Here is a 22,445-nt window from a genome sequence, read left to right as displayed (position 1 = left end):
ATACTTTGACTGTAGCTCAGGAGGTCATCTACTGATCAGAAGGTTGGTGGTTCGATCCCTGGCTCCTCCAGTCTGCAAGATACTAACCCCAAGTTGCTCTCCGATGCATCCATCGGGGTATGAATGTGTGTGAATGTACTTAGAAAGCACTAAGTATAGAGAGTGCTTGTGAGAATGGGTGTGATGGGGTGAATGTGGCATGTTGTATAGAGCGTTTTGAGTACTCCAGTAGAGTAGAAAAGCGCTCTACAAGAATTAGTCCATTTACCATTTAAAAATATGCAGGATGTAAACTCGGTCTGAACAGGCAGGCAGCTTTAAAGGTGTCTCCTGTGTGCACTTGGTCTTCAGTAAAAGTACCAGGAAGGCCGACTCACATCTGGTCTGAACAGAGTAATGGGAAAAGTCTAACTTTTTGTCTGATCTGATGCTTCCATTCTGTGCAGAACCAGGAAGCCGACAGCTGCGACGCGCTGCATGTGTCCTCTGTATGACGCCAACAGGCAGGCCTGGATAGAGTTGAAGCCAATGAGTGTCGCCCGCCTCAGCCATGGGTTGGTTGCTGCCGGTCAGTGCAGTCCACCGCGCCTGTGATCCATAAACATGTCTGTAACAAAACGCTTTGTGTTCAGTAAAAGACATTAGCAGGTGTGTCATTAGCAAGGCTGTCTCTGTTGGTCAGGGGGTTTCTGTTCGTGATGGGTGGAACAGATGAACACAACACAGTCCTGTCCAGTGGAGAGAAGTATGACCCCGACTCCAACACCTGGAGCCCGATTCCCCCAATGCTACAGGTATAATCACATGTTTCTGAAACAGTTACTCGTGGAAACCCATAAACCGATAAACGGCAGAAATAAACTCCTGTGTGAGTGTGCAGAAAAAGTGCAAAATAGGGATGCTGTATTAAAAACAACAGAATGCAGTGTTTTGCAAATGCCATATGATACACTCTCTCCTGCTCAGTGCTTTTCTGTCAGATAGACACTAAACATGTATGAAAACCATCATTCGTGCTGCTTAGCTACATAAATATTCAGTATATACCAGATGTAGAGCAGACATGTTGCTGCCTTATTGTTTTATATTTGACTTCATGGCCATCAGGTGTCAGCAGTGCTGCAAAAATTCCCTGACAGCTGAAGGGTTAAAGGCAGATGATGCACAGAGCGCACGATCGTTCTCCAGAAAAGTGATGTCATTCACTAATAAAAGTTTGCTGTCATTATTAAGTTCCTGATATGAAGTAGCTGGCGGAAACATGCTGGAAGGTGAAGTTAGGGGAAGGACCCCGACAGAGCTCCACCAGCAGATCATCAGCTTATTAAAGCTGCTGCACCGAGATGAATTTGGCACAGGAGCACTGCACACAGTCTGAAAACAATATAATAAATAATACACTTCAAGCCAGTCATGGGGTCTGACCCCACTGCTGCGTTTGTGTTGACACACAGACAAACAGCTGTTTGAAAAACTGACGTCACCAGCGGTACTCTTCGTGGTTTTGGTATGCTCTAATAGTGCATCTCATTTAAACTCAAGTCCCCCTTTGCAAACAAACCGGGCCACAGATCGCCCAGCTGTGCCCAGTTGTGCTTTGCACTTATGGAACATCTGAACTTGGAACTCAGACACGGGAACACCCAGAGACCCCAGGAGGGTGTTTGTTTGTGGCTGAGCGTACAGCTGAGCGTGGGGGATGTTGTTGGCGGTGGTGGTTGATTATATTAACATCCGCTGATGTTCTCAGGCTCGTCAGAACTTCGGTGTGGTGGAGCTGGATGGTCTGATCTATGTTCTTGGTGGAGAGAGTGAAGAGCTGGGGCTGATTACTGTCGAGGTGTTCGACCCCTACTTCAATACCTGGAAAATGCAGACCAGTATGACCATGATCCGCAAGGTAACCCCCAACCTATACACACACACACACACACACACACACACACAATTAAACATAAAATCAACAGTCAGTAAGTATGAAGGGCAAAAAGTGGTTAAAGTATAAATGACAGAAATGCCCAAAAAGAAAATGTTAAAAGTGCAGAAATTGCATAAATAGAAGCAGGACAAATAGTAAATGTTGTACAAACAAAGGAATAAAGTAAATACAGAAACAAATAAGGGTCTAAGGTGCTACCCATGTAACTGCCCAGGCTCAGGTTCCATTGTGGATTTTTGCTGCGTGTCATCCCGCCATTAAAACTATCAAAAGAACACCATGAAATAATTGTAGACAACTTTTTTGGAAAAAATGTCTAAATGTGCTTTATGGTCAGTGATGCGGGAATACAAGAAGCCGTTGGTCACGTGATATTCCACACAGCACCAGCAGGGTTTGCTGAAGTGGTGCGACAGATCGAATCGATTCTTTTAGTGAGTTGGGTGTGGGTCTGTTATCACTAGTTAGTTTTCTAAGGATTTCTTTTCCATCTGAGCTCATCTGTTCTGCAGAACCAGAAGCTAACTGGCTGCTGAGTGTTAATGATGGGTGACAACGTCAGCAATTTGTCATCTTACACGAGGTCAGAGAGAGTCTGAAACCACCAATCAGAGAGCTGCATGAGGTCAGCTTCTTGTTAAATTTGAAGGAAGGACCAGAAAAAGAGAAAAGATGAAAAATTTACACAGAACTGAGTCAAATACGTAAGTGCAAATTAACTAAGAAAAGGACGACACGGTCTCAGATTTAGCTTGGATGGGTTGTGAATGTTTTCAGTAACGTCAGCACTAGAATTCCCAGCACAATGCCCCTATTTACATATATTGGACTCAGTGTTTAGCTATTTTTGGAATAGGCTGGAATTTGACCCATATTCCAGTTGGGAATGCTGTACCACCCGGAGCGCTTGGAACTACGGGTTGGCGTCACTTGTGTACGTCAATGATTGATTGCTCAGGCTGGAACTGATGGATGTCACTTTGATGACTGAATGTAAAACTCTGAGTAACAGGATTTGTCTATAAACTGTATATAAAAGATGACCTGCAGTTATGTCACCCAGCGATTCTGGACAAATGTATTTATATTTTTAAAGTGTGTGTTTGGGATTTGGGGATTTGGTTAGGCAGCTGTATCCATACATGGGTTCAACACAAAGATACACAGATCTCCTTCGATTGGCCTTAGATTAATGACTGGATGTTGGTGGTCTGTTTGACACCCCGTCTTCAGCAGTAACTTCAGCAGAACAGCTCTCATTGTTCTGAAATGTTAAAAACAACAACAACATAAAATCAGTGACAGAAATATTTGGTTAGCTCGACAGCTGGACGACGCTTTGACCTCGTCTGATTTGTACGATCGTCTCCGTCTTCTCCTTCAGGTCGGCTGCTACGCCTCCATGAATAAGAAGGTCTATGCCATTGGTGGGGGCTCCTACGGGAAGCTGTTTGACTCTGTTGAATGCTTTGACCCCAAAACCCAGCAGTGGACGGGGCTGTGTCCTCTGAAAGAGAGAAGGTAAGCACAGCTGTGATCTTAAAACGTTAAAGTCGGTGTTTCCTCACAGTCCTGACGTTTTGTTTTTTTTTCTTTGCAGTCAGCTTGTTTTGGGGGGGTTTTTCTCTCACTGCACATACACTTGCTGTGCAACACTTAACATTTAACTTCAGTGTCATTGCTTTAATTTGGACTAGTTTATGTTGCACAACAGGAAATGAAACATAGCTCTATGGTCACTGTCATTCTCCCCAATCTGAAAGTTTTATTTTCAGTTTGACTAACTTTATCTAACCTCACAGCTTCACTGACTTGCTCAGCAAGTGTAGCTGTTGAGTCATATGGTGCAGTCAGAACATTCAACATTGTGGTTTTTATTGTGCGTTAGTGTTCATTGTTGTGTCACACCTTCTCTTTCGTATTGCTGAATCCACACCAAGCATGCTAGACCCGTCTGTGCTACTCATGTGGATTTCATCCTTCCACGGGTTTTGGTTTCATTATGCGCTGTTATGAGGCTTTTTTTTTTTCTTCTCTGTGGGCGTCTGCAGAATTTCCTTATTGGTTTTTCTGTACTTTTTAAGCACCGCTGCTGCAACTGCGCTTTTGCCCACAGTATGTTCAGAATCTGCTGAGGATCCAACCCTCTCACAGCCATGCCATTGTACTGAAATTCAACTAAAAAATGCTAAAAGGCAAAGGAATAAATTAAATAAATGTATTTCAAGAGCTGGACCGGGCCTCTTCAATATGACCCATGAGTTTACGGATTTTGGATCCTCAAACTTTTACCTGCCACCATTTGGTTCCAGAAATGATTCTATATAAATGGTAAAATATTTATTCATCCCAAAGTTGAGTGAGGGTCGAGTAATAAGCTGTCACTTAATGATAGCAAGCTGCTCAAGGTAAGCCAGGTTATTTGTCTCATTAAAAATGCTCCAAAAGGCACCGATGGCACGAACCCAGTGTCACTGCGCTAAAACCACATTGGTCTCCCACCTTCCTCAGAACGTCAGTAAAGTTAACCACTGAATAAGTTCTGTAGTTAAAAACAGACGACCATAAATCCTCGAGTTGTGGAGAGAAGCAGTGTTTCTGTATTCTTGAACAGAGGTCCTCGAGGCTTCACAGGGTGTACGTGGTCACATGCATCCTTTTTATAGCGTTAATTATTCAATTCAGATCAATTCAGTTTTATTTATATAGTGAAATATCAGCGCTTTACGTTTGTAAGGTGAAGACCAGCAATAAGATGACGCTCTGAGCCAGCACTTGGCGAGAGTGGGAAGGAAAAACTCCCATTTAAGGGAAGAGATCTCTCCCGTATGACCCTAAGTTACTCGTTACTTATTATCTTTAAATGAATTGTTAAACTCCTAATCATTGCATAGCGAGGAGCCCGCTTTACTGTCAACCCTCAAAATGTCTGTGCTGCTCAGGTTTGGCTCGGTGGCGTGCGGCGTCGGTCAGGAGCTTTACGTGTTCGGTGGAGTCAGAAGCCAAGAGAACGACAACCCCGAGCAAAGACAAATGACGACCTGCAAGTCTGAGTTCTACCATGACGAGATGAGGAGGTGAGTCGCCGACTGAAACGTTTAAACCACAGACGCAGCCACAGTGACGTAAACTGTGCTGGCGCATTAAAGTGCTGTCATATTTCAGCGCTTTCCCAAATGCTGTTAAACAGGGCAAGGAATTTTTACAACAGTTTTATTTTGAATGCTTCCATTATTTAATTTGCACACAGAACTGAAAAGATTTCACAGAAACTACCAGCGTCAAATGTATTCGTGCTGATGCCAATAGTCAGCCGTGCGTCCTTTTTGCTGGACAACATCCTGCAGTCGTGTTGTCTCACACACGTCTCCTGAGCGGTCCCGGCCTATTCTTCTTTGCTGGATCTCTCAAACTCCTCCAGATTTGATTGTCTTCAAACATAGATCTTGGTCTTCTGTTTAGAGCAGGGCGATATGACCAAAAATATTTATCACGATATACATTTGAAAATTTGCGATAACGATATAACTGACGATATAATTGACACTAGACAAAATACTTTACGACTCCACAACTTTATTAGTGCAAAAAAAAAACCCACCAATGTATTTTCACTTAAACAAGCAGCTGTTTTTTTATGTGCATTAAAGTTATATAAAAATTTAACAGTGCAAATGCAAATTCCTTGCTGACAGTTTAACCAAAAGGCATTTCCAGTGGAAACTGGCCGACATATCCTCAGCATAACCATGTATAATATCCACAAAACTTAAGAAGAGGTTAAACACACACAATACGGTAATATTATGTTGAAGCACAGTACGTATCACTCCGCGAGGCTCCTGCCTACGATAGCCGCAATGCTCCGACATTCCATCAAGCGGTGCGGCTTCGTAGCTTAGCAAAGTCGTACTAAAACATTTGACAGATTTTCGAGCGCCGTGTAGCACATAAAATCGTTTCGATTCAATTCAATTCAATTTTATTTATATAGCGCCAAATCACAACAAAAGTCGCCTCAAGGCGCTTTATATTGTACAGTAGATAGCACAATATTAAATACAGAGAAAAACCCAACAATCATATCATATGACCCCCTATGAGCAAGCACTTTGGCGACAGTGGGAAGGAAAAACTCCCTTTTAACAGGAAGAAACCTCCGGCAGAACCAGGCTCAGGGAGGGGCGGGGCCATCTGCTGCGACCGGTTGGGGTGAAAGAAGGAAAACAGGATAAAGACATGCTGTGGAAGAGAGACAGAGATTAATAACAGATATGATTCGATGCAGAGAGGTCTATTAACACATAGTGAGTGAGAAGGTGACTGGAAAGGAAAAACTCGATGCATCATGGGAATCCCCAGCAGCCTACGTCTACTGCAGCATAACTAAGGGAGGATTCAGGGTCACCTGGTCCAGCCCTAACTATATGCTTTAGCAAAAAGGAAAGTTTTAAGCCTAATCTTGAAAGTAGAGATAGTGTCTGTCTCCCGAATCCAAACTGGAAGCTGGTTCCACAGAAGAGGGGCCTGAAAACTGAAGGCTCTGCCTCCCATTCTACTTTTAAATACCCTAGGGACAACAAGTAAGCCTGCAGAGTGAGGTCATAAACACAAACAGAATTCATACATAAGGCACACGGGATTATAAGGGGCGCTGTCGATTTTCAGAAAAATCAAAGGATTGATTTTAAGTGTGCCGTATTTTCCAAAAAACACGGTAATAACGACGGCCCGCTAGCACGCTCTACCAAAAATAGTGCTTTGTTGTGTATCTGACGGACGAAAGCTAAACCAGTTCCACACCACTGAAGCTGCAGCATTTTTACAAACCAGTTCTGGTTCATCTGTTTCATTCAACGATCCACTTTCGCCCTTCTCATTCTCCGTCGCCGCCATGCTTTTTCCGCCATGTGCGTATGAAAACAAAGGCACTGCGCATGCGCGTTTTACCCATATTCTATCGCCATATTTCATTTTCTAATCGTTGCCCAACCGGTAGTACCGTGAACGGTATGATATGGCCCAGCCCTAATTCTGTTGACCCCACAGATTTCTAATCAGGTCTTTGTGTGGGCGAGTCAATAACGTTCCCTTGTTGAGTCGGAAGACAAAATAATGACCCAGACCCAGTTTTCTTTCTGAAGTTTTCTTTCAAAATCTTCACGTCTTTCCTTCCGTCATGAGTCATTCCACCTTGATGAAATTCCCACTTCCAGAAGCACTGAAGCATCCCCACAGCATAATACTGCCACTACCGTGTTTTACTATGGGGACAGTGTTCTTTGTTCTTTGGCCTCTCCCTTTGGCTCTAGTTTCATCTCATAATCGTGCTTAATCGTTCTCCAGGTTGTCTTCAGCACACTTCGTTCTGGTTTGAAGGCGTCTCTTCTGCAGAGGTGGAGTTTTTCTTGCAGTCTATTCCTGTCCAGGAAACGCTGTGATAACTTTATATATCCATTTCCTGCTTTGTGAGCATCAGCAATTATTTTTCTCAAGTCTAAATTGATTTCTTTTATTTTTGGCATCATGCTTTCTCCAGTGACAGCTGAAAGTCTTGTTGAAGCTTTTATTTTGTGTGTATTTAGACGATAGCGCTCCATTTGAACTTGACTTTTTAAACTTACAGCACATCGTTGCACAGATGAACAGAGCTGTCCTTACAGTTTGTACGTGTGGCTAATCTTACGATTGCATTATTAAAAGAAAAGAAACATGTTCTGCTGCAGGTGGATGTTCCTGGATGACCAGAACCTGTGCATCCAGACCAGCTCCTCCTTCGTCTACGGCGCCGTGCCCATTGGAGCCAGTATCTACGTGGTGGGGGACCTGGACACAGGTCGGTGAAAACATTAAATAAAGCTCTCCTGGGCTTTCAGGATGTTCATCGTTTGATCCTGTTACCCTCTCGCTTCCTTTGGTTGCAGGCACAAACTTTGACTACATCCGGGAGTTCCGGCGCACCACCGGGACGTGGCATCGCACCAAGCAGATGTTACCCAGCGACCTTTCCAAAACGGCCTGTGCCAACTTGCGCATCGCCAATTGTCGACTGTTCCGCCTTCAGCTGAGTCAGGGCATGTTCCGGATCAGAATCTGACCCGAGACAGCAGCCGGCAGCTCTGTCCCGGCTCCATGTGTCTCCACTTTTGCACACTGGTACGCTCTATCTGCTGTAGGTCTGAGTTTATATACAAACACTAAAGCGCTGTAGTCGCTACGCTTTGAAGATCTCGACTCCACTCATTGGTTTATACTCACGACCCTTTTGATGTATATTTATTGTATGACCAAATGGGATAGACTTTAATCTGAACACATTTTTAGCTTTATGGGTTTTATGACATTTTTCTTATCTAAATCTATTTTCTTTGAAGTGTGGGATCCTTTTTTTACAACTTTCTTTTAAAGGACATTGCTCATTTTGAATGCTTTCTGGTTCTCGGTTACTTGGTGAGGGATTCATTATACACCAGTCACTACCCCTTTATTACACTAGAAATCACGCTGCACAGTTTTTGCAGAGACAGCGAGGCCCGCTGTGGTGCCGCTTTATTAAAGGATCACTCTAGATCATTTCAAGGCTGCAAATATCCCATTATTATCACCGTTATGACGTTCCAGTTCATGATAACTTTGCACACGTCACCTTGTGGTAGAGATACGAGGGAAGGATGAGTCACACATGAAAGCAAAGTAAAAAGTTGCAGCAGGAATCAGCTGCCTTTTTGGTAAATGCATTAGACACTTGCCAGCTGACTCAGTCACATGCATATTAAGCCTCACACGCTGGTTTGTTTTACGTGTGTGTGGATGGATAATATTCTGTTTGGCATGTGCTGGTCACAGCAAAAACTGTATGCAGAGTTCTGCTGCTGCAGTTCTCGATGCTCATGCTAAAGTTCAGAGAAGCCACAGGCTGCTCTGAACACTCGGTTTCAGGCAGGTAGCTAAGCTGATGCTAATTGTTAATCAAAACTCTTTTTAGATTTGCTGTTACGGTGATCCCACCAGCAAACACGCCTTCCTTTACCATCAACTTTTAATGCAAGATGCACATTACACCACCTTAGTTCATGTCTTTAGGTGAGGCCGAGGTCAACTAACCCCCATGCTGCTGTGACAGAGTAATGTAGATAACTGACTAATGAAAAGGTGTTTTAAATCCATCGTGGGGAGAGAATAACTTTGGTTTTTACAGCCTAAAAAAACATAATACGGGCACTTTAGCAGCACTTTTAGTCTGATTGGTGATCCTCGTTGTTACGTGCCTAAACTGAACCCTAATCATCCCGCAACAGTTTGACAGTTTAGAAGAAGGAAGTAAAATGATTTTGTACAGGAAGCTGTAGGAGCACAGTTCTGAATCCACAACCAAAGATTTCACAAATGTCTCTTAAACTCCAGGAAACTGTCGACGTTACTGGAAGCCCTCGCAGTGCGGTTGTGTCCTTTAAAAACTATGCCGTGCAGCTCAGACGGTGTAGAAAAGCCATGTGGAATTCTCCAAACTATGCACGAACACGGGTGACTTGCTTTTGGTGACAGCACCTGATTCCATATATTCACAGAAACGTTCCCACGTGCTGATTTCAGCGTTTGCCTCTTGGAGCACAAACTCTTTAATGGATTATCACTTTTTATCTGAGCTGGTCCGGGCCCGGTCCATTATAAAATAGAGCACGTAACACTGGTGATTTACCGGATGTGCTGCAGCTTTGCTGACCTCTGACCTGGCTTTACAGTCAGGACAGTTTTGGCATCTCTTGACCCCGTTTGTTCTGTGTGAGTTACAGCTGCTGCTGTCTGTCCTGCACTCAGCGGCTGCGCTTACAAAATGTGCACTCGCTAAGCAGAGCTCGTGCCCCGTTTCATGCAGCGCAGTGTGCGTTAGGGCCGATCGCCCCGGGCCAAAACACAACTCTTTCAATTTGAAGCGACGCGAGAATGTCAAGTTTTAAAGACTTGCGCAAAAACTTGCATTAGACTGCAGTTGGAATCACGTCTGTATTATTTTGTAAGCTTATTATGTATCATAACATAAATATTTAATACTTCAACACCATAAATATAGCAACAGCATCAGTTCAAGCGGTAATTTGGTATAAACTGATATGTTGCAGCTGGTCGCCTTTATTTGCTGCACTGTTACTGGTTGGTTTGCTACACAAGCATTCGTAGCTCACCTAACAAAAACACTCCTGTTTTTTTTTAAATTGTTATTTATTCCAGTATGCAAAATATCATCTCATTTTTGTTTTTGTTTGTTTTTTTACTCACTATTATTACCAAGCAGCAACCAGGGCTGGAAAATGAAGCCAGTCCATCAGTATTACGAGCTGTGGTCTGAGGAGCTTGGAAGACTGAAGAAGCTTCTTGGATGAGAGGTGAAACATCTTCAGGAGACTTAATGAAGTCCAAGCTCCTCAGACTACCATGACCTGGATGACTGAGAACCTACACAGACCTTAAGAGCTGTGGTTCCTCGGATCAGTTTCTGTCAGTATCCAGACTCGCAGGTTAAAGTCCACATGCAGAAATAAATACGTTTACAGCCCCCTACACAAAGACAGTTTCTGCTTTCTATACAGGCGTGACTTCTCTGGCCCCTACACAGACCGACCTACCTGCTAGCTGTCTGCAAGGCTCCCCTCACCTGGAGCTGTCAGGTTCCATGAATTGAAGCCGGACCTCTCGATGGAGGTTGCGGTGCCCATATCCAGACGTTCAGTTACCATTTATTTGCTCTCCATGTTACAAAAGTCTTCAGAGACTGGGGGGAACGCTCTAGTCGCCTTCGTTAACACCTCTACACGTTTTTTTAATAATAAATTGTCAAAAACAAGAGTTGATTGCTTCAATATGACAGTGATTCCAAGGGCCTAAATATTACATTTCACTAATGATCAACTATATGTAACAGTTGGCTAAAAATAGTTATTGGCTCAACAATAACGGATTAAATATCTAAATAATTTGCTACAAAATAATAAATAATGCACCTTCTGTCAATTCAAAGGGTTTACGTGTGAGGACGTCATAAAAATCACATTAAAAGGATTTAAACACAGCCACAGATGAACAACCACACAGGGCACATTACATCGTGTCATTATTTAACTAAATCTAAGCCACAAAGCAGAAGCAGTGTGTGAAATCCTAAAGACACGCCTTGATTCAGCAGCTTGTAGAACCACCTTTACGTCCCACCGCAGCACCTCCGTCCGGTTGAGGTCTGGACTTTGAGTGAATCTCCTTTCTGTGGCTGTAAAACAAGACCAAATCTTCACGCCTCCACCACCGTGCTGACAGCAGATATGAGGAGCTGCGTTTAGCTTCTCCAAACCTGCCGCTCTGTGTTGTGGACAGACGTCTCTGCTTTGCTCTCATGATTTGTTCCAGAGTCTCGTTTTCTTCAGCCTTGCGAACCGAAGATGTGCAGCAATCTTCTTTCCTCCTGGAAACCAAAACCAGCCATGCTTCTTCAGTCTGTTTGTAATTGTGCTGACATGACCTTTAACCTTTAACATGCCAACTGAGGCTTGGAGTTCCTGGATGCTTTGCAGTTTGCAGCCTGGTCTTGGGGTGATTTCCTGGGCGTCCTGCTGCCTCGAATGCTTCCACTTGTGAATAATCTTTCTCACTGTAGAATGGTGGACTTCAAATTGTTGAAAAGTGAGAATGAAAATTTCCAAGAGAGACCTGCACAAATGTTACAACAACTACAACACATAAGAAGTAAAAAACAAATACAATATTCCACACAGACAAGTGAGCACAGGCGTGGATGGTATGCAACAGCAGATCATTAAGAGCTACATTAAAAACAGTCACACTGACTAAAAGAGCTGACATTTCTGACAATGTCAGCTCTTTCTGTAGATTATTCCAGATTAAACGGGAATAATGCCTTTTTTCCCCACTCTGTCCTGATTCTCAGGACAATCCTTTATATGACGCTGTGAGAGCGAACGCTCTATTGTTGGCTTTTACACATATAAACACACAAATAAGAGGAAACCAGCCCAGGCAGAGTCTGACCTCACAACCCCTTGTCAGGTCACTGCTGATGTCGTTCCTCCTTGGTATTGTGTTAACAGACCAGCAAACTGCCAAAGTTTGCACACTTGCTGATGATCAGTTAATCGAGTGCATCTGACTCTCAGTACCAGGCTGCTAAACCGCTTATTTCCCATGGAAGCAGTGAGGGTGCATCTAGTGTTTCACACGCTGCTTCTGCCTCAGGGTTTAGTTTCTGTGAAAGAAACAATGACTCATTGTCACAACGTCGTGTATTGTAGTTTATCAGAGTTGGATTTACCAAATTTTAGGACCCGATAAGGAGCAAATGACTTTTATTTCCTGATATTTAAAACTTTAGAAGTGATAGAGGTGTGCTTTCTCGTTACCATGACCGTAGCTAATTGCAAAATCGCTAAAAGAAATTGCAGGAAATGTGCAAAGCTAAACACAGCTGGTGCAACAGGCTGTGAGGCACACAGACGAATATGAAGCAACAACTACAATGAAACGGTTTGTGTTTTGTGCTGTAAATGGATTGTTGACATCAGCGGTGTTAAAGAAAAAACGCGGGTTTATTTCGACCTGGAGTTTGACGTAAATGGTTCTGTTGTGGCCGCGTGAGTCGTTAAAGTTTCTGCCTGTATAGATGTGAGGAAAGACGGAGCTGACAGAGGTTTTTAAACCGTCTGATTTTCATCATCTGACATATTTTTTTTGTTTTGTTTTTTCACACTATCTGAAATTCATAAAATGGCCATAATTGGACAGAAAGCTCTGATATGACAGCCCAGCTGAATATGAAAGGAATTCCTGGTCCGCTTCCTTATTCTTGTCGTGTAACATTCCAGGGTGTCTTAACATTTACAGTAAGTCATATGGTTTCCAAGCTGCTCCGTGTACTAAACAGCACTCGCTCTCATGTGTTCGCACCTCATGACTGTCATTGTTGTGATGTGCTGGAAAACATTATAAGGGAAAATAATGGCTGTCTAACCTGAAAATAACCCAGCTTCAACCAAAGCTGTGTTGTGAAAGAAAGAGGGAGTCTTGTTTCAGTTTGTACTTTTGTAACTGGTGCATGAGGAAGTTTTGTAAGATGTTTCCCATGAGTGTCATTCATTTACGTCAGAGGAATTAAAACTGTCGGTGGTCAAGCTGTATGTTTTTGTCTCATTTGCTTCTCTATTTTATTTCAGCCTCCAGAGAGAGCGACATGCTTAGTCACTTTCCTGCTGCTCATTTTGTATCATGCAAAGAGATGCTGAAAGCTCCTTAATAACACTTTTTATTGTTTAGGTTGACTGCATTGCTCAATAGCACATTCAGAGTAGTTGCATTGGTATTATAAGGCTGGTGTCTTTTCCTGTTTTGTATCCGATCTGTGCCTGACCAAGTTTTCTTACTCGAGATGTACACGATGCACTAAAGTTCATTTCTAAAACACAGACGTGTGCGACGTGCTCGAATTTGCACAAAGTTGTCCACATTCCGTTCATGAGGGTTCTCAGTACAGACAAGCACCAAGGAGGACGGGAGGGTGAATCATGCCTGTAAATGTGCTGATTCAGCTGAGAAATGCTGGGAATTATTATTTGAAAGCAGCACAGAAAATCTGCAGAGCCTCACTGCTTTACTTACCAGTATTCTGTTCAGTTGCTACTCGGGGAAGCTCTCTGTTGGCAGCTCTGCTCAGAATCGCAGCCAAAGGGTGGAAGGTCTCATAATGTGGATGCTGCACCAAGAGCTGAGCATGAAAGCGAAGCTGTTGATTTACTGCTTGACCGATGGCCACGAGCTGTGATTAATAGACCGAAGAAGATCGTGGGTAAAAGTGTTGGAAATGAGCTCAAAGTAGGCCCGCTACATCTGACTGCGATGCCTTCAGGGGCACCTACAAGGTAAGCTGTTTCAGGCATGTCCACCTGGGAGGAGACCCCTGGGTAGACCAGGACACACTGGGGGGCTCGTGCCTCTTGGGAATGGCCTGGTGTCCCCCAAGAAGAGCTGGAGGAAGTGGCTGAGGAGAGGCAGGTCTGGGTATCTCTGCTTAGACTGCTGCCTCCACAACTTACACCTGGATGCTAATGAAGAAAAGGTAGAAGTTGATGCACAAAAATATGCAGGAAATGACATGTGTGACCTCGGAGCCTCTGTTTAATGTACTTCAGCAAAACCTACACACAACTGCATTTTATAGTAAACTCCCCAACTTTACATTCTGTTATTTCTTCAGGCCACTGAATCTCAACTATTGGTTCCTAGTTTAATTTAGGAGGGGAAAAATTACGTTTTGATTGTTTTGTTTTGTTTTGTTTTGTTTTGTTTTGTTTTGTTTTTACTTTTTCACAATCTGTAATGACTGTGAATTTCCAGAGAAATGGGATAGTCTTACATGGCCAAGCAAGTAACCTGATCTCAACCCAGTAAGAGCATCTTTGTCAGGCATTGGGGGAAAAAAGATCCTGAATGCAGTGAGAGCACAGGGTGGCTGTAATTCCTAAAACAGTTAATGCGATTTCAGTGGAAACGGTTAGTGTCGCCAGATATTATTTCAAGATTATTTTCATTATTGCCGAGTCTGTATGACAAACTCCATCCTTGATGGAACTTGCATCGTTTCCTTTGCCTTTTGTTTTTTTCCAATACGACTACAGATAACGCTGCCTGTTATAACTCGTCTCCTGAACAACGCTCACCGGAGGGCCTGAGGTGTTGGCAGTATGGTAGGGCTGGGGTCTCTACAAGAAAGGTGAGATGACCCAGCAGAAGCATGTGTAAACCTCAGAGGTGATAGTGAGGTAGGCGTTGTGGTTTGGGACCTTTGGGAAGAGATTTTAAGCTCTCTCTTTTAACAGCCTTTCTCCTTCATAAGGACTCACTAGCTGCTTTGTTAGGTACACCATGCAATTATCTAATCAGCCAGTCACATTGCAACAACTCGTATTTCAAGATTAAACCTCCTATCAGAATAGGGAAGAGAAGTAATCTCAGTGACTCTTAACCTGACATGATTGTTGGTGCTAGATGGGCTGAGTGGTTCAGAAACTGCTGATCTAATTAATCATGTGTAGAGCTACCTGAGAATAATCTGAGAAAGAGAAATATACAGTGAGCGATAATTCTGGGTGAAAACCCTGCAAAATGCCCACTCGGGGTATGAACAGATCCCAATATGGCCCAGTACAGGTGTGAAATCTGAGCCACGCTGACAGTTTAGTGTGGACAGCCCACACTAAGCAGAGAGAGGCCCACAGTGAGGGCCCGTGGTGTACCCACAGTATGCCCACATTATAGATGTGAGCTGCCCTACATTTTACACAGGTACGGAGGCCCAGGCAAGATAACCCACACACAGCACAACTGTGGTTCAGATTGGTGGGGGATATTTTCTTGGCATGCTTTGGGCCCCTCAGAAATAAATGAGCATAATTTAAATGCCACAGCATGCCTGAGTATTATTGCTCACCATGTCAGTCCCTTTGTGACCACACTGTACCCATCTTCTGATGGGTGCGTCCAGCACACAGCGTCACAAAGCTCAAATCATCTCAAAACTGGTTTCTTGAACCAGTTCTCTGCACTCCAATGGCCTCCACAGTCACCAGATCTCAAACTAGCGCAGCGCCTTTGGGATGTGGTGGAACGTGAGATTCCCATCGTGGATGTGCAGCCGACAAATCTACAGCAACTGTGTGATGATGTCACGGACCAGAATCTCTGAGGGTCCACCACCTTGAATCTGTGCTGTGAAGAACTGAGGTAGTTCTGAATGAACAAGGGCGTCCAGCCCAGCACTAGCAATGTGTTCATAATAAAGTATCTGTGGAGTGCATGTTCCAATCTTAATAAAGTTTTCTCATGTCCAAACCTTTTTTTTTTTTTTTGGAGGGGGGGGGGTCTGTTCCCTGTGTATATATGAAGATTTGATCCCCCTTTGACCTAAAGTGTTTGAGGGATGAAATAAATGGTTATTTCCCACATTTTTAGGACATCTAACATCTTTTTTTTCCAGGTGCATGCTTGCACAGTCGAGGTGTTGCCTATAGCTTGTTCAGTAAAATCAAACTTGTTACAAATCTGCATCAAGTGTATGTCGGTAGAGTTTAAACGCTGTCTGAACCTTTGCTCTCACTGACACTTACATGTTTGTAAAAACACAGAAGTGACTGGTGTCGCTTTGTCTGTAATAACTTTCTGTCTCTTTGTGGGTTTTTGTAGCTCCTTTTAGTATCTTTGTGTCTCTTTGTGGTCACATTGCATCTCTGTGGGGTCGTTTTCTCTTTTGTCTTTATTGTTATTTTAACTTCATGTTTTTTACGTGTCTGTTTACATCTCGATAGGCTGATGTTTTCTCTTTAAATTCCATCTATTTGTATTTCTGAATGCTGAAACTGAGTTCTGTCACTGTCCAGTAACAAATGTGTAGTTACTCTTACTTTGGAGCCCCATGATGTCATTAAGTACACAGAACACAATCGGGCTTGGTACTCTCTATTTTTTATGCCTTTTTTCTCATCATTTTCATCAGTGATATGTTCAGGATGTTGAATGTAATACTTAAGAAAAACCACAGAGATCACACTTAGACAAAAGGGAGATTACCCATGATGGATAAATATCGCCACCCCCTCATCACCTGTGTATTTGTCATTCAAATACATGTTTGTATTTCTGCTGATTTGTATGATGCACAGATAAACGGCCTCTGTGGGTGGAAGTTCTGCCATGAATATGACTAAACAGGTAACAGAGCTGAAATGCACAGAGGGTTAGGAAAATCAGCCATTGCCACAATGTAAAGCATCTACCTGGGAAGCATTTTTTATGACCCACCTGTGTATGTGAGTAAGTGGAAACATGAGTCACGGTGACTGTCAGCAGTGGCTGGGAAGGCATGACTGCGGGGCTCGTATTGTTCAACATCCGCTTGGATGAGACATCTATGACGGACGTTGGCAAGTTGTGGCAAGTTGATCTTTGCGATCCAAAATAAACCTGTCGGGGTCCAAACCCGCTCTGCTGGGTTTTTTGATGGACGAGAGTAAAACCAAAGGTATACAATATCCTCTGACGGCTGCAGCATTCATTACATTCCTTCGGATGTGGACATAATCCTGTTGGTTAGTCATTCTGCTGGGGCGTAAGGTGTGACGTTTCATGAATGTACAGCTGACCACAGTCTATTCGCCGATTTTCTGTGGAAAAAAATTATTTGCGGGAAATTCCCCTATTGGCAGATTTTTTTTTATAAGCATATCTGAAATATTTGCTGGTTATTTTCATTTTATTTTCATGACTAAATACATTTTTGAATGATAAAAATCATTATTTACTAATTTTCGAATATTAATATTAATGTAAACACAGTAAAATAGCAATAAAATGTTTGGGTTTTGTTCTTAAAAAATTATGTGGAAATTCCAAACACAAAGCTTCCGGGAAAGAAAATGCAGCTTTGGGAAGCTGAAATAGGCACAATGCTACTTACACCCTATTGGCTGGCATTTGCAAAGTGTTTTAGGATGATACCTTAAGGTATATCTTCTGTTTGACCTGTTAAAATAGGCAGTTTTTAGCATTTTTAGAGAGGTCTCACGTGTTCACGGTTTTAGTCCCTAACCCTGTGAATACCAGGGGTCAACTTTAATTTGAGAAAGTCTATTTATTCTAGGCTTCTCAAAAAAACTAAGGGAAAACTTGATAAACAACAATAACTGGAAGCTGTCTTTTTGCAAACTCTCAAGACTACCATGACCTGGATGACTGAGAACCGACACAGACACATATGTGCATTGGAGAAGCAACAATAAAACAACATCCAACAGGTGATAGTTTTGCAAGTGGTCTCCACGTACCATTGCTCTCATCTTGTCCCTCCTCACTCATGTTTCTCTAGTTTTACCTTTTTGTCAGTGTCTTTGTCATATCATAGCCAGTAGACAGTAGACTTTTATAAGATCATGCAAAGTTTGCTATGTCTTGCAGAACAGCCTCATATGGAAATTTCAAGTTATTTTCCTCAAAATTTCGACTTATTAACTCGAAATTTTGAGAAAAGTAACTCGAAACTAGATTGCAACAAACTGGCGCTTTCGAGAGTACGTTTGCTGATAGTAACGCCATGTGATTCAGCTAATAACAGAAGGATTTCATCATTTGTGAAGCCATGCTGAAAATACTCAGCAATTTGTGCATTCATGACCTGGTAGGTTAGCTGTAGCATTTGTAGCTGAGGGCTTTAGCTTCCAGGTAACAAGGAAATGACATCATTCATGTAGATTACTGATTGGCAGCGCTAACTCAAAATTTTGGAGTTACTTTTCTCGAAATTTCAAGAAAGATAACTCAAAATTTCGAGTTATGGATACTTTTTTTTTTAGTGGCAGAAACGGGCTTCCAAAGCCTCAAGAGTCTGGGAGAGATAATGGGAGATGGGCCGTAGAAGGCCATCAACCCAGCAGCAGGACTGGTATCTGCTCCTTTGTGAGAGGAGGAGCAGCGAGACCGCTGCCACAGCCCTATAAAATGACCTTGAGTGGGCTACTTGGATGCAGGTTTCTGACCAAATTGTCAGAATAAGACTCCACGAGCACAGGATGAGGTCCAAACGTCCAAAGACTGGCATTCAGTCAACCTGAATGTCAGTCACACAGCACATGTGACAGATGTTATGGCACCTATGTAAATGTACATGCTTTTTGTAGCAGTTGGGTTTTTCAGTTCTCCTTTGTGGTGGCTTGTCACATTCTTGCTGATGAGGCTCTTCGTCTGTCTTGCATGCTTTACTGTGTCCGTTTGAGTCTATGCACAGATTTTAGATGAGGTTTCGGTTCAGGGACTCTTAGGGCCACAGGAAAGCCTTCAGCTTGCACCTGCTGAGATATATAAATTCCCCTCTTGCCCCTGCAGGCAGTCTTTTATCCTTCAAGCTCGGGTCCTACCAGAGGCCTGGGAGCTTGAGGGTCCTGCGCAGTATCTTAGCTGTTCCTAGAACAGAGATCTCGGATGTTGTTCCCGCGCTCCGATTACCACTGGGACCACTGTTACTTTCACCCTCCACATCTTCTCCAGCTCTTCTCTGAGCCCTTGGTACTTCTCCAGCTTCTCGCTTCCCTTCTTTCTGATGTTGCTGTCATTTGGTATCGCTACATCTATTACTACGGCCATCTTTCTCTGCTTGTCTACCACCACTATGTACAGTTGGTTAGCCATCACCAGTTTCTCCGCTCGATCACTCGAGAATGACTTCCATGTCATGGCGTTCCATGTATGCCCTGCCTGCTAGCATCTTGCACCCTGCTGTTATGTATACTTATTTTATGTTATGGATCTTGTGCTCAGAGCTTGTTCCTGTGCTGCCATGATTAGTCCCTCTGTGCTGTCTTTCAGTTCAACTTTGTTCAGCCACTGGTAGGATTTCTCAATTATTAGCCACTTTAGTCACTTCTTCTATCAGATATGCTGTGCAGGGCCCTCCCCTTTCTCAGGTTGCTGCTGCCTGAGGTATTCACTAAGCACACTATCAGTTGTAGCCATCTTCCAGATGTACTCATGGATCTGCTGTTTCCTCCTGGACAGCGGCTCTGACACTCATTAGTCCTCAGCCACCTTCCTTCCACTTAGCACACAGTTTCAGGGTGTTGGATCTGGGGAGAAACCCCCCATGTCAGTGTCAGAGTCAGTGGCTCCTATCTCCTCCTTTGGTCAGCTTATTATCCCAGCAGGGTACCTGATCACCGGCAGGGCTTAGGTGTTCATTGCCCAGATCTTGTTCTTCCCATGCAGCTGACTCTTTAGGACTTATCTGACCCTCTGCAGGTGTTTGCAGCTTTCATAGCAGCCTCTTCATGATTCCGATTTACCTGCATACGTTTTAAATGTATAACTTTTCTGCATTCATATTTGCAAAAGATTTAGGTTCAACACATACTGGAATATAATGCAGTGAAGCTCTCAGGCTTTATGTTCTGCTTTCAAATAATCATTCCCAGCTGCTGTCATATTATCATAACTGCTGAGTCTATACACTTAAAGGGATCATTTACTTTTCTGTCCGATCTGGTTTCTGAATTTATAACAAATCATATCCAGCATATAGGCCTGTAAATACAAATTTCTTCATTTTATGTACATAATGTGTATTACTTAAAAAAAAATCAATCCCTTCCCTTTCTGTTCCCCATTTCTGTTCACAAAGTTGTCTCTGAGAGCCACAGAGAACTAACCTCTGCCTTTGCAAATGGCAGATGTATCTAATCTGGCTGTGGGGGCAGATTTCGATCAGCAGCTCGGAGCTGTGTAAACTGCCAGTCGCCTGCACGCATCAGCCCGCCAGCGATCGTCTTTTCCTTCCCTGGAAAGTGACGACGCTGCATCATTTCCTCGAAACTGGGAAAAGAAAATAAGGATTCGCCTGAAGTCGCTGCGCCCTCCTCCATTTTTCTGCGCGCACGGGGGAGGAGGGTGTGCGAAGCTCGAGCGTGCGCCCTCGGCAGACACTCAAGCGCAAAAGACACACGGCTCATCCGCTCACCTCCCCATTGACGTCAGTCCGGTGTCACATGAACGAGCGAGGACCAATCGGCTCGGCGCTGCCGGAGAGTGCTGGCTGCTTTACACCAAGATAGGGGGAAAAGACTGAATAAAAGGAAACCGTGCCAGTGAGCTTGTAATGACCACAAAATCCCACGGAGGAGCCCACGGTCGCCGCCATTGGATATTCGTCCCGTTTTCTCGTGAATCCCGCACGTTTCTCGCTGTGGATTATTGCGTTTGGAGCCAGGGCGGACGGAATGGATAAGGCCATGGCCCTAACATATTGAGTAGCTCGTTGGTGGCGGTGGTGGAGGGGGAGGCGAGACGCGCACCGTGGAGACAATTTATGGGGCATTGTGCGGGGAGGAAAATGGTGGATTATTTGCAGTGTGTCACGAAAATCTCCCCACATCTGGATCTCCTGCCTTGAGACACTGATCGGTGGCGTTTCTGCGCCTGTCTACAGTAACCGAGGTCGTGTTGTAGCAGTTGGTTGGTAGGTAGGTACCCCCCTCACCCCCCACCCCCAAGCTCGATCTGAACGACCTCATTTTAAAAAAAATTATTATTATTATTATTTTTGGTTTTTTACATATTCATGTCGGATTGTCGTGTCGTGGCGACGCGCTCACTCTCCCCTCCTTGAGAGCAGAAACTGTTGGATTACAGACAACTATGGATTTCACCAGCGGCGGCGGCGTTGAAGGCAGCGAGCCGCACAACAATCAGTTCTACCAGTGCGAGGAGAACAAGCCTCTGCTGGCGGACATGTCGGAGAGCAATAACAACACGAAGCTGGGCGCGGGGCCGTGCAAGAGGTCCCTGCATCACTGCAGCAGCAGCGGGATGCGATACAAGCTGCTCCATGAGGGGGACATCCAGGTGTGCGTGGTCAAACACCCCCGCACCTTCCTCAGCAAGATCCTCACCTCCAAGTTCCTGCGGAGATGGGAGCCGCATCACCTCACGCTCGCGGACAGCAGCCTGACCTCGGCCACGGTAAGAAACCTTCCGACACACACACACACACACACACACACACACACACACACACACACACACACACACACACACACACACACACTTTCCTCGTAATATGCTGCGTTTCACATTCCAGTTTTGCTGTTTGCCTTTTCGTGTCTGAACGCGCACCCAGATTACGCACAGTCTGCTGTTGACGCAGTTGGAAGAAGGCAGCCTGTCACTGCTTTCCCTCCTGCTCCTAATCTGGAACCCCTCCCCGCCACGCCTCCATCACTTCCCCTCACCTTCCCGGCGACCCTGCCGGCTTCCCAGGTGCCTCTCTCTCGCTTTGAGCTCGTCCTTTGACTCCGGGAGGGGTTGTTGCGTCTGGGTTTTAAATATTAACAGCTAAGATCTTCTTCCGTTAATGTGTGGGAATAAAAGCCATCTGTGGGGGAGGGGGGTTTAGGCTTTAGGTGTGTAACATGAAACCAGCTGAAGGTCTACTCCAGCAACCTGACCAAACAAAGCGCTGCTGCTTCCTGCCTGTCAGAGGGAGGCCAAGAGAAAGAGGATGCTCTGACGAGGTGACATCTCTTCGGTCATGTGATCACATGGAGGCTCTTTCCTCTGCGGATGTGCAGGCCTATAGGTCCTGGTAATCAGCTGATTGAGCCAATGAAAACCGACCTGGATGGGATCTAATTGGATTGTTTAACCTGTAGACATAAAGGAGGAAATCCAGCAGCTTCCCCCTTTCAAAAGAAACAACATGGCCATTATTTTAGGAGCTGAAGAGCCTGGAGGAATCACACACTCTGTAATTACAGCATTAACTGCAACAGGACCCGTGTCAGTAGGGATCAGTTGTAATTGTTAGCAGAACAATTAAACCCTGTGATTTCCCCCTTCTGTTGTTATTATCTCGTGACATTTTCCTCAAAGCTGTTTTATCAGCACACCTTGTTAAAGGCCCTTTGGACGTCTG

General features: G+C 44.1%; 2 protein-coding genes across 2 annotated transcripts; both read left to right on the top strand.

Moving 5' to 3' along the window:
- Nucleotides 1-446: 446 nt before the first annotated feature.
- On the top strand, nucleotides 447-11,334 carry LOC134623382 (gigaxonin-like; the record flags this gene model as incomplete). Its single annotated transcript, XM_065469850.1, has 7 exons — nucleotides 447-554; nucleotides 683-794; nucleotides 1,751-1,900; nucleotides 3,324-3,460; nucleotides 4,882-5,016; nucleotides 7,666-7,775; nucleotides 7,864-11,334. Coding segments are annotated over 7 exons (925 nt in total), but the record flags the coding sequence as incomplete, so codon positions are not given.
- A 9,194-nt stretch (nucleotides 11,335-20,528) lies between these two features.
- Nucleotides 20,529-21,790, top strand: LOC134623381 (C-Maf-inducing protein-like; the record flags this gene model as incomplete). Its single annotated transcript, XM_063468541.1, has 3 exons — nucleotides 20,529-20,994; nucleotides 21,147-21,493; nucleotides 21,651-21,790. Coding segments are annotated over exons 2-3 (464 nt in total), but the record flags the coding sequence as incomplete, so codon positions are not given.
- Nucleotides 21,791-22,445: the final 655 nt, after the last annotated feature.

Source organism: Pelmatolapia mariae, unplaced genomic scaffold, assembly GCF_036321145.2.
Source record: "Pelmatolapia mariae isolate MD_Pm_ZW unplaced genomic scaffold, Pm_UMD_F_2 NODE_ptg000603l+_length_24708_cov_1, whole genome shotgun sequence".
In the NCBI taxonomy this organism is placed as follows: Eukaryota; Metazoa; Chordata; class Actinopteri; order Cichliformes; family Cichlidae; genus Pelmatolapia; species Pelmatolapia mariae.
The sequence above is the reverse complement of the archived record's forward strand: the minus strand, read 5'-3'. Positions and strand labels throughout refer to the sequence as shown.